The 12654-nt window shown below is 58.5% G+C and overlaps 1 protein-coding gene across 1 annotated transcript in view; it reads right to left on the reverse strand.

The window, feature by feature from the left end:
• The window catches only part of IQSEC3 (IQ motif and Sec7 domain 3), a 122555-nt gene that overhangs the window by 25589 nt on the left and 84312 nt on the right, over positions 1-12654 (reverse strand). Inside the window, exons 6-7 of the mRNA XM_012647449.1 lie at positions 4857-4979; positions 4250-4416 (exon numbers count right to left, since the gene is read on the reverse strand). Of these exons, the coding sequence (XP_012502903.1) occupies positions 4250-4416; positions 4857-4979 (290 nt within the window). The remainder of the gene's footprint in view (positions 1-4249; positions 4417-4856; positions 4980-12654) is intronic.

Here is a 12654-nt window from a genome sequence, read left to right on the forward strand (position 1 = left end):
ATATGGAAATCAATAAACATGATTCACCACATAATCAGAAGCAAATACAAAGATGACATGATCATCTCAATAGATGCAGAAAAAGCACTCGCTAAACCCCAGCACCCTTTCATAACAAAAACCCTTAACAAACAAGGCATATCAAACAAGGCATATCAAACAAGGCATATAAGGAACACACCTCAAAATTCTAAAAGCCATATATGACAAACTCACAGCCAACATCATGCTGAACGGGGAAAAATTGAAAGCATTCTCCCTAAGAACTGGAACAAGACAAAGGTGCCCACTATCAGCACTTCAATTCAACACAGTACTGGAAGTCCGAGCCAGAGCAATCAGATAAGAGAAAGAAATAAAGGACATTAAAATTGGGAAAGAGGAGATCAGACTATCCCTGTTTGCTGACAATATGATCTTGTATCTCGAAAATCCTAAAGACTCCACCAAAAGAATCCTAGAATTGATAAATAAATTCAGCAAAGTCTCATGTTATAAGTTTGATGTATACAAACCAGTAGCATTTGTATATACCAATAACAGTCAAGGTAAGAGTCAAATCAAGGATTTAATACCATTCACAACAGCTACAAAGAAAATAAAATACTTAGGAATATACTTACCCAACGAAGTGAAAGATCTCTACAAGGAGAACTATAAAATACTGATGAAAGAAATTATAGGTGACACAAACAAATGGAAAAATATCCCATGCTTATGGATGGGTATAATCAACATCATGAAAATGTCTATACTGCCTAAAGTGATTTTCAGAGTCAATGTAATCCCTGTCAAAATACCAATGTCATATTTCACAGATCTAGAAAAAAATAATTCTAAGCTTCATTTGGAACCAAAAAAGAGCCTGAATAGGAAAAGCAGTCTTAAGCAAAAAGAACAAATCTGGAGGCATCACATTACCTGACTTCTGATTATACTACAAGGCTACAGCAAACAAGACAGCATGGTACTGGTATAAAAGTAGAGACATAGACCAATGGAACAGAATAGAGACCCCAGAAGTATAACCACAAAGCTATGACCAAGTGATTTTTGACAAAGCAGACAACAACATACACTGGAGAAAGGAAGCTCTATTCAATAAGTGGTGCTGGGACCACTGGACAGCCACGTGCAAAAGAATGAAACAGGACCTCTGTTTCTCATCGTGTACAACCACTAATTCAAGATGGATGAAAGACTTAAATGGAAGGCATGAAACTAAAGATTCCAGAAGAAAACATAGGAAAAATTCTTCTAGACATTGGCCTAGGCAAAGAATTTATGAGTAAAACCCCAAAGGCAAATATGGCAACAACAAAAATAAAGAAGTGGGACTTAATTAAATTAAAAATTTTCTTCACAGCAAAGGAAACAATCAACAGATTAAATAGACAACCTACAGAATGGGAAAAAATATTTGTAAACTATACATCTAACAAAGGGCTAATATCCAGAATCTACAAAGAACTCAAACAAATCAGCAAGAAAAAGCCTCATCAAAAAGTGGGCAGAGGCGTGATCAGAAGTTTTTCAAAAGAAGATACACAAACGGCCAACGAACATATGAAAAAATGTGCAACATCAGTAATCATCAGGGGAATGAAAATTAAATCCACAATGAGATACCACCTTATCCCTATCAGAATGGCAATATTAAAAAGTCAAAAAGCAATAGATGCTGGCATGGATGTGGTGAAAAAGGAATATTTATATACTGTTGGTGGAACTGCAAATTAGTACAACCTCTGCGGAAAACAGCATGGAGATTCCTCAAAGAAATACAAGTAGACGTACTATTAGATCCAGCAATCCCACTACTGGGTATGTACCCCAAGGAAAAGAAGTCATTTTATTAAAAAGACACCTGCACTTGAATGTTTATTGCAGCAAAATCCACAATTGCAAAGATGTGGAATCAACCTAATTGGCCATCAGTTAATGAGTGGATAAAGAAAATGTGCCATATATATATATCGTGAAGCCATACTCAGCCATAAAAAGGAATGAAATAATGTCATTTGCAGCAACTAGGATGGAACTGGAGACCATTATCCTAAGTGAAGTATCACAGGAATGGAAAAAAACACCACATGAACTCTCTAATAACTGGGACCTAATTCTTGGGCACACGTGGACACAAAGAGATATAAAGGACACAGGAAACCAAGAAGGGGGAGGTGGTGGGGGTGGGGGATAAAAAGTTACCTGTTGGATACAATGAATCCTATTCTGGTGAGGGGCGCAGGGAAAGCGCTGACCTCAGCATTATACAACGTGTCCACGTAACAAATTTTTTTTTTTTTTTAAGACAGAGTCTCGCTCTGTTGCCCTGGCTGGAGTGAGTGCCGTGGCGTCAGCCTAGCTCACGGCAACCTCAGACTCCTGGGCTTAAGCGATCCTCCTGCCTCAGCCTCCCAACTAGCTGGGACTACAGGTATGCGCCATCATGCCCGGCTAATTTTTTCTATATATATATTTTTAGTTGTCCAGATCATTTCTTTCTATTTTTTGGTAGAGACGGGGGTCTCACTCTTGCTCAGGCTGGTCTCGAACTCCTGACCTTGAGTGATCCACCCGCCTCGGCCTCCCAGAGTGCTAGGATTACAGGCGTGAGCCACCGCGCCCGGCCTCGTAACAAACTTTTGTACCCCCTTAGTATTTTGAAAAAAAAAATAAAGAAAGCGATAAATTAAAAAAAAGAGTACAGAGAAAACAGAGGGCAGAAATGATCAAATACAGTATTTAAGAAAACTTCCCACGAGTGGAGGACACATGTTTCTACACTGAAGAAAACAACTCAGCAAGGAGCGCAGTGGATGAAAAAGTGCTAACAAGGCACATCCCCTCGAAAATCCTGAACACAGAAGGCAGACAGAGGAAGCAACGAGTTTTCAGAGAGAGAGAAAGAAGAACATACACAAGGAGAGAAGTTGGAACGGCAGGGCAGCCTGGCAGCTGAGAGACGATGCAGCCATGTCTCCCAAATTCCGACCGACATTGTTTCCAGACTGGGATTCTATTCCCAGACAAACTCCCAATCAGGCACGAAAAAGAAATGCAAGGTCTCAAAAAGCTCGTATCCAACGTGCCTTTTCTCTGGAAGTAAAATAAGGACGGAGAAGCTAGGAACCCGCAGGACCCAGGAGTCCAACCCCAGGGCCGGAGGAGGGAGAGCCCAGGAAGGCGGCTGTGTGTGCTGGCCAAGCAGCGGTGCAGAGAGCAGCCCGGGGATCCGGGGAGGTGAAACGTCTGGACGCCCCCGCGTCTGAACGCAGCGAGAGGAGCTTGACGCCGAGGAAGGAAGGTCGGGGGGTGAATTCGGGGCAGGTGTGCAGACGGCTAAGCAAATGGAAGAAGGAAGGCATCGACTCCAAGGAAAACAGAAACAGAAAGGAACTGCAACCAGCACATACTGGAAGACTCAGCCTCGGACCGCGTCCGCACAGTCTTCACGTCGATACCGCGAAGACCGATTCTAGAGGAGGCGGGCAGGGCAGTGCATGAAAGGGAGCTAAGTCCTCACATCCTTTAACGGGAAATTAACAGATAAAGCTTAAAGTCAAAACTAACCATTCATAGCAAGCAGCAGTATATAAAAGAAACCAGATGCCCAGTGTACACGCTGCGTGACCTCGTTTAGAGGACGTGCGAGGACCGGCCAACCCAGTCAGTGGGGACAGCCTCAGGCAGGTCGTCACTGCTGGGCGAGGGCATTGAATGGGATGGGACCAGAGAGAATGTTCTGGAGAGGTGGAAATGACCCAGACCCAGATCTGGGTGTCCTTACGTACGTGAAAGTGAACACAGACGTTCCTCGAGCTCTCACACGCACACACCTGACGTGCACACGCATTTCACACCAATAAAAAACGGAACAGGAGAAAAAGAGGCGGGCGTGCGATCTGTCGGTGCAGGGGAAGCACAAAATAACAGCTGAGAAAACTGAAAGTGTCTCTGGAGAAGCAAAGTGGGGAGAGAGAAAAATTTCTCTGTGCTGAGCCTCGCAGAATTGCTTGACTCCGTGAAATCAGGTGCACGTACGACTTTGGTTTTGTGAAGGCAAAACAGACAAACCTACGGAATAGGCAACCTACAGACGCCCGGCACACAAGCGACATTCGTGTCCTGCTGCACGTGGAGGGCAGGTGACAACATGTGACCGGGGCCCAGACTCACAGGGCCGACACTGCGCCGCCAGGACAGGGCCCGGGCGGCGGCCTCGCCCTCTGACCCGCCGGCCGCTCACCTCGTAGGTTCCGGATAAAGTCTTCCAGCATCATCTTCCGGTCGGGCTTGATGTTGGGGCTGTACATGTCGGTGTTGAGGAGGATGATGGCGAAGGCGAGGATGAAGATGGTGTCCGGGTTGTGGAACTGCTGCACCACCTCGGGGTTGCACATGCAGTAGCGCTGGCTGTGGCGGGGGACGCAGAGTGACGCTGAGCTCCGGCAGTGGGGGCTGCGAGGGGGTGTCCCTGCCCCCTGGGGCTTCAGGCCCAGGAGACCACTGTCTGCCCTCACCCTGTCCTCATCCCCCTGGGGGGACAGGCTGGTGTCACGCCCCGAATGCCCTGCCGTGCCAGCCTGGCGCGGAGGCTCAGCGGAGGCCTCGGTGCACGGGCCGAGTGCATGGCAGCCCCCCAGGGCAGTGCCGCTCCCAGCCCGGGAGCTGCAGGGCGCCGGCCCTTTGCTCGTCTTCCCTCCTTTCTCCCCAGCCCCCACTCCCGCTGCACCGGAAGGGGCTCTCCAGCCCCCCGACCGACCCTCCGGCACCTCCCGCCTCCAGGCACACAGCGGCTCTGCTTCCCCACCCGGGGCTTCCGGAGGGGTCTGGCGGGGGGCTGGGGGGCCCACCTGAAGGCCTCGATGAGTCGCTCCACCTTCTGGGCCTCGCCCTGCACGCGGATGTGCGCCTGGAACTTGCGCAGGGCCTCGTCCAGCTCCATGCTGGAGAAGTCCATCTCGTCCACCACGCAGCTGCGGGCAGGGGTGCGGAGGGCGTGAGGACGAGCTGGCCCCCAGACTGCCCGCACCACCCCCGCTGCCCCGGCCGCCAGCCAGGAGGGACGGTGCAAGGCCTCCCAGGCTGCCCACGCCAGGGGCCGCTTGGTGACCCACGGGCACCGCCTTGCCCCGCCTCCTCTCGCCCCTCACGTGGCCCGCAAGGAGGCCAGAGGCTGCCGCCGCCCTCCCACAGCCGGCCTGAGGCGCAGAGCTGGGCTGAGCTCAGATCCCCCGACCCGGGTCCCACGTTCTCTCCTCTCACCCTCGGAGCACGTCAGAGTCAGACGAACCCTCAACGATCAACAAGACAGGAAGCACGTTTATTCTCCCCAGTGGAATTTCCACCTTCCCCTCCGGGCCTGCAGCCGACAGAACCGTGCCAGGGCCCGTGCGCAGGTGGACGCCAAGGGAGCCGAGCCCCAGGCCTCCCCCTAGCCGTCCCAGCCCGCAGGGGGGCCGTGGCCTCTGAGGGGCAGGTCGTGAACTCGGCCTCCTGTGAGGGGCAGCGTGACAGGTAGGGCCGGGGCCCGGCCTTTCTGTCTCTGAAATGCCACCTGTACCCTGGCGGTGTCTCCGAACGTCCCGCTTCAGTGCGTGGGAGGCGGGGGGGTCGCGTGCCAGCCGCCAGCCGAGCAGGCTCCTTCCTGCGGCCAGGCCCCTCCTGCCACAGGTCTGGGGCCGGGCCCACCCAGCACCCCTCCCACCTCCCATGCCCCGAGCCAGGCTTTCCCTTCAGCGTCCCCGACGCGGCGCCCAGGTGCCAGCAGCTCCGGAGCTGGCGTCTCCCGCCTCCCTTTCTGCCCCCACGCTGCACCCCGGTCTCCTCTTGGCTGGCTACCGCCCAGCCCCACGTCACCCCACGCTGCCCACTCCGGGTCAGCGGCTCCTGTCTGCTCCCATCGTCCCCTGGCAGACCCCACCGCGATGTCACGTCCCCGGGTGTCCGCCGCCTGCCCTGCGCGGAGGGCGGGACGGGCCCGGCTGGGAGCCCAGCGCACTGAGGGCTCAGGAAACGCCTGCCTGGTGGCGGCGTGGGGTTGGGCGAGCTCTGAGCAGCATCTGTTCCCTCCACGACCCCAGCCCGACCTGGGCCCACTGCCCGGAAGACTCAGAGACCCCAGCTCTGCCGTCCCTCTGCGGGAGAAGACAAGGGGAGACGCCACGGTGGCCGGGGGAGCGAGGACAGAGCACGGAGAGGGGAGGGCTGAGAGGGAGCTGGGGCTGCCTCTCCTCCTCCTGCCGCCAAGCGCAGGCCCGCGGCCACCTTCGGGCTGGGAGCCCACCCGTGGCCTGGCCAAACCCTGCTCCTCTCAGGCTCGGGCCTGGAGGGTGAGTGGGCGACAGGGTGGGCCGGGGGCAACGCCAGCGTCTGTGCCTTTGAGGTGGGCGGCGGGTCGCAGAGGTCGCTAGGCGAGAGGCTGCTCTGATTTCCTGGTGGCCCCTGTGGCCTCCGCTCTGCACTGGCGGAGATGCAGGGTGAGTGGGTGCAGGCGGAGTGGTGTTGGCCGGGAGCACCCCTCACCCTGGTGGGGCCCAGCAGGGGCAGTGGGCCCAGCCCGCCAACCCCGCCGAGAGAGGCCTGATCCCTGCAGGGCCCCAGGGTGGCCCCGTGTCCCTCTGGTCTGGCGCTGGCGGCTCTCCAGGACTTGCCCCCATCCGTTCTGCCCTCCTGCTGTGGGGCCTGCACCCGGCTTCCCGAGCCCGTGTCCCTCCCAGAGCCCCTCTCGTGCACCCTCTGCCCCAGAGCTTGGGCCAGGGCTCACCCCGCAGTGACGAGGGCAGGTGCTGGGTGGCCCAGGGCGCCGTGGGGGCAGGTGGCTGGAGGAGGCAGCGGAGCGGCTGGCGGGGGTAGGATCTGCTCAGCCAAGCGCGGCGGCCTAGTTTCCAGCCCTCCACGCGGGTGACGGGCAGCCGCTCCCTCGCACACTCGGGGCTGCGGCTAAAAGCCCCCGTGACGAGCCCAGAGCCCAAGAGCCAAGGACGGGGCCGGGGGGAGCGGCCGGGTGGGAAGGCCCACGGAACCCGAGCTGAACAGTCGGGCCCACGGCCGGAGGGCCACGGAGGAGGACCCCATGCTCGAGCCAGAAGGTGGTTTGTTAAAATGCGATCCCCAGATCCCAGCCCAGATCCAGGGGATCAGAACACGGGCGGCAGGGCCTGGGGGTCGGCATTCTTCGCACGATCTCCAGGCGATGCTTCAAATGTGGAAACCAACGGCTGAGCTGAGGGCAAGGGCAGGAGGGGGCCCTTTGGAGGCTTTTCAAATGTGAGCCCGGGAACTCACAGGCCACCCGGCCGCAGCCCTCGGGGCACGCGAGTCCCCACTGGCTATCGGCAGTGAGGCGGCGAGGGAGGGATGGACGGAGGCACGGACAGAAGCGGTCCGCCATGCCCAGCTTCCTGCCTCGTTCCCTGTCGCCGTGGGCAGCCGTGCTCGGTGGGCAGGCGCTGGCCTGGGGTCCTCAGACCCTGGCGAACCCACAGCCCCAGCTGGAGGGGAGGGGGCTGTGCAGAGTGGTGCAAAGGTGTGGCCCGCCTCCTCCAGGCAGGCCGCCTCCTGGCTGCAGAGTTGGGGGTGGGACCAGGTGCCCCCACAGGGCGGAGGGCGGTGCCAGGGCCCCGTGGCCGGCTCTGCTGCACTCACAGTGACTGGCGGCTCCTCCCCCTCGCTCCTCCCAGGGGTCACTGTTCGCTTTCCTGGCGGGGCCTCGGTCCTCCCGGGGAGGGGGGCCGGGAGCGGGACTCCCCAGAAGCAGCCCCGGCTGTGTCCCTCCCAGCACGAGCTGTTCTTCACCCCACAAGCGGAAGCTCCAGCCTGCGCCTCGCCCCCCACCCCCTCTCTCCTTCTCCCGCCTCTGCCCTGCTGCTTCCCGCATTTCCCAGCACCCACCTCCACCTACTTCCCGTCTCCCCCTTCCTTCCTGCCTCGCCGCCCTGGAACCCTCACGGGGAGCAGAGCGTGCACAGTTGACCGAACCCGTCCTGCTGCCCTGACCCTGGACGGCCAACAACCATGTCTCCTCGCTGATCCTTAGGTGGGAAGCATCACACACGCCCAGGCGGTCTTTCCTGGTGTACGATCTCCCCATTTTACTGAAAGTAAAACTGAGACCATGTAGGGGCTTGCCCCATGCCCCCACTACTAGGAAGAGCAGGCGTTTGGCTTCCTGGTCCGTGAGCTCCACCCCCGTCCCCCACAGCGGTGGGGCCGTCTGCCCCTCCACCCTGCATGTGTGGTCACGGGGTGGCAGGTGACGCCAACTCCAGGGCAGCAGGTCCTAACCTCTGAGCTCCCATCACCGAGCACGGTCCTCGGTGCTGCGTTAAGTGGGCAACAACTTTGTCTTCTCGAAGGCCTGTGCAGAATTAACCACTATCCCGTAATTTCTATCATATACGAGCCAACCGAAGCGCACAGGATGGCCAGCCCCGCGGGGGCACGGCACACATCCCGCTCCCGGCTGCACCTCCGGGGCCAGGCGGGCCCCCCACGTCCCCACCCTGGCTGGCTCTCTGCTGCTCAGCGCCTCTCCCCGGGCTGCTGTCTCGCCCCGACGGCTGGTGGGGTCTGTGAGGCGCGGGGGGGGCGGTATTCGGAGAGAACGTGTGCGCCGCAGTCACCTGCAGGCTCGGAGCCGGCCTGGGCACACAGAGCCCCAAACCGGTGGGGGTGGGGAGGAGGGCAGTGTCCCTGACCTCCCGCCCGCCCCTCTCCAGGGCTTTATCGACCGCGCGGTGCCCGGCTGGCTTTCCTTCCTTTAGCAAACATGCCCCGAGTGGCTCCTGTGTGTGAGTCTGTGCTAGGGACCTGGGCAGAGCGGCAAGCAGTACACGCACAGTCTCTGTCCTGGTCGGAGAGACCGGCATGGAACAGTCAAAAATAACTCTTTAACGATAGCCGTGTTGAGTTCTACAGCGGGAAGGGACAGGGTTCCACAGAGGACAAAGCTGAGACATATTTTACATTGCCGTGTCTGGAAAGGCCTCTTCGGGGACGGGACATTCGAGCTAAGACCTGATGGTGAGTAAGAGTCGGCCAAGAGAAGGGGCGGGAAGAGCTTTCAGCAGGGCCAGGGGAGAATCTATGCAAAGGCCCTGTGGCAGGAAACAACCTTCCACGACCCAGAAGGGGCCGTGAGCCTGCAGTGCAGACAGTAGCGGGGAGAACGGCCACTGCAAGGCGGGGCAGGTGGCAGGGACTCGATCCGTCAGCTTTGCAGGTCAGGAGAAGGATTTTGGAGTTTCTCCTGAATGCAATGGGAAACAACAGAAGGCGTGATCAGAGGTGTGACATGATCCTGTTTGCTGTAAGATGATCTCTCTGGCTGTTGGGGGCAGGATGAGGGGTGGGGAGGGGCCGGGAAGGAGAGCGAAGCAGGGGCCGGGCTGTGGTGCTACTGCACAGGTCCTAGCCAGAGGGGACCAGAGGCTTGGGCTGAGGCAGGAGCGGCAGGGAAGAGCTGAACACGTGATCTGAGGCACATCTTAGGAGCAGAGCTGACGGGACCGGGTGACAGACAGGATGTGGGCAGTGAGAAAGAGGAGGAGTCTACGATGCGTCCCAGAGCTCGGCCTAGAGCACTGAGCCCGGAGGGGCTCTTCTCTGAGACGAGTGTGCGGTGCGCGTGCTGGGGAGGGGCACGGCCTTCAGTCTGGGACACAGCAAGTCTGAGACGTCCTTCCAGACAGTCGCGATGTCTCTCTCTGCCGCGTCATCACTGGCACCCAGACGCTCGTCTTTTTCGTCTTGCAAAGGGAAGCCCTGCTCTGACCCTTCATTGCTCTCCAGTCTCTGCCCCTTTTCTCTCCTCCTCTGTGGAGCAAACTTCCGGATGTCCCTGCTCACGCTGTCCCCGCTTCCTCACTTCCTGCCACTCTCGACCTGCCCCACTCGAGCGCCCACCGCCAGGATGCCACACGCCGCCAAACCCTCGGACTCTCTTCCGTCCTCTTCCCAGCCCCCGGGCAGCATCGGGTGGTTAATCCCTCGCCCTGGAAACCCCTCTCTGGCTTCCATGGCCTCACCCTCCCCAGGCTGGCTCCCTCCCCTCTGGAGGTGGCCCTGTGCCCTGCCGCCCCCTCTCCTGACCTCTGACCCAGGGCTGCTGCCGACCCCGGCTCCCTCTTGACAGCCCCCGTCCAGCTGTCCTCCCCATTCCAATGGCTCAGACGCTGCCCGCACGCGCCAGCTCGTCAGGGTTTGTCTCCTGCAGCGCCGTCACCGCTGCTCCGAATTAGTCACGAACCAGCTAATTTTCTCCCAGGCCGATCCCTCCTGTTTGTAAGAGACCACGTTAAGTGACGGCGCTGAGAGTGGACGGCTTAACCATCGACTCTGTGTTTGGTTCCGCTGGACCGGCGCCCTTCCACGCCGTGCCGGGCTGGGTGCACCTGGGCGCGGCAGTCTGAGTGTCAGCCCCTGGGCGGCGGTCACGGGAACATACGTGTGCGGCGCCTCTGGCGGGGAAGTCGGGTTGTGCAGATTTTGTTTTTCCTGGTGTTTAACAGTTTAACTTACTCGAGTAAGTACATGACGGTGCCTAGTTTGATAGAGTCTTCAGATGAAACGTCCCCAAACCCAGCATCTCCCTCCCCTGGAACTGGACACATCCGCCTGCTTACGATGTGGGGAACATGCACCAACACGGCGGGCCTGAGGCACGAACACGTCCACGTGCAAACAGGACTGTTCCGAGTTCTCGGGGCTCAGGAGGCTGCTGGCCGAGAGCCGGCACCTCTGCTCCCTCCCACGCGATCACAGCCCTGCCGCTTCCCCAGCCTCTGCCTCCTTCTCCCCTCCCCGCGGCCACCGTCACGGTTTAGGGCCTCACCCTTTCTCACCGTGACCGCAGCAGTCGCCTCCAAACCATCTCCCAGAGCAGTTCTCCCGGGCTGCTCACCGGACGCCCCGCTCACATTCTCGAAGGGATTCCCACAGCCCTCGTGCGAAGCCCACGTCTCACAGCAACACGAGCGTGGCCTCGTGAGCTCCCAGCTCAGCTCCCCTTCTGTGCGCGCGGTTCTTCCTTCCTGCCGCCCGGCCCAGCCTGGCAGCTCTCTGCTGCGCTCTCGACCTCTCTAGGAGTCCTCCCGGACCTCCACGGAACCCCGACTCCCGCCGCCGCGCAGATCTCCCTGCGTCAGACTGTTCTCTCGCCCGTCTTCCCCGGCGGGCAGAGAGCTCCCTCGGGGGCCCGCCTAGTGCACGCGGGAGCTCAGTCGATGCTCTGCGGGATGAACCCACGAGAGCTCAAGGGAAAAGTGAAGGAACAGGGCCTCGTGCGTGTCGGCGGCTGGAGAAGGAGCTTCGGTGGCCTTTGGAAGTTCCACGCAGGGGCCAGGGCTGCTCAGCCTGCTTTGCCAGGATCACCTGGAACTGGCCCTGGACCCGGACATGGCTGTGGGCGGTGGAGCAGGGTGCAGGGCACGGCTTTGCTCTTCCTTCAGCCGCATATGGGAGCGAGTGGGTGGGGAGAGCAGGCGGAGTGGCCTTGGCCAGATGCCACCAGCCCAGCGGGGTGGCGCCTGTCTCCGGGGAGGCCGCTGACTGGGGAGTGGCTAGTGGGTGGTGCAGGTTCCCCCTCTTTTCTGCGGGTTTCTGCAGGGGCCGTGGCTGAGACCTCCCAAGGGCTGGGGAAACATGAGCACAGCTGTTCCCTGCAGCTGCAGGAACAGGTACAATCTTGCACAAAATTGCCTGTTAACACGTGTGGAATCAGTTTGTGGTGCAGGGAAACGATGCGTCCCACACACCTTTGATCAAAACGAATTTTGTCATCGCAACTTTTTTTTCCTTTCTTATGGCAGCAGCAGAGTGTCTGGCAGAGGAACTGGCTGTGAACCGCAAACAGGTGACAGCAACAGCAAGGCTTTCTGATTGGCTGGAAGAGACACCAAAGATCTGGAAGGCCAAGGCCAAGGCCAAGCTGAGGCCTGGGATGGAGTGTGTGAGCCTGTGCTCCGGGGGAGACCGAGCCCGGGTGGGAGGATCAGGGGGGAAAGCTAAACCGCCTGTGGCCACGGGATGCAGGAACCCTGCTTTGATCCTGCAGCTCTTGGCTTATACGATTCGATTAGAAATATCCCCTCCACTGAGAGTTACTTTTGTTAGCTGGAACTCATAACGCGTTCAACAAACGTCAAGGCCTTTTGGAAAAGCGCAAAGTGGCTAAGAAAATAGAGGAGGAAGCTGACCCAGGACCTGCCAGCGTTCCTGATGGGCGCGAAGATCTCGTCTGAGCGGCTTCTGCTGGGCTGGCTGCCGGTCACACCCTGAGACTCAGGGGCTGAAGAACTGAGTGTCAACTACCCATATGTGGACGCCTGGCGTCCCTGTGGGCCAGGGGAAGCACGCGTGGGAACCGCCTCGCGGACGTGCGGATTGCTGGCCCCACCCCCGGAGCTCTGGATGCTCGGCCCGGAGGGGCTGAGAGTTTGCAGCGTGAACAAGCGTCCGGGTGCCGCTGGTGCTGCTGGCCGGGGACCCCTCTGAGGAGCGCTGCTCTGTGCCAGCACCAGTGGGCGGGGTTGTTAGGAGTTTTAGAAGAGATAACGGGGCCGGGCGCGGTGGCTCACGCCTGTAATCCTAGCTCTCTGGGAGGCCGAGACGGGCGGATTGTTTGAGCTCAGGAGTTCGAGACCAGCCTGA

Source organism: Propithecus coquereli, unplaced genomic scaffold (genome assembly GCF_000956105.1).
Source record: "Propithecus coquereli isolate 6110/MARCELLA unplaced genomic scaffold, Pcoq_1.0 Scaffold269, whole genome shotgun sequence".
NCBI lineage: Eukaryota > Metazoa > Chordata > Mammalia > Primates > Indriidae > Propithecus > Propithecus coquereli.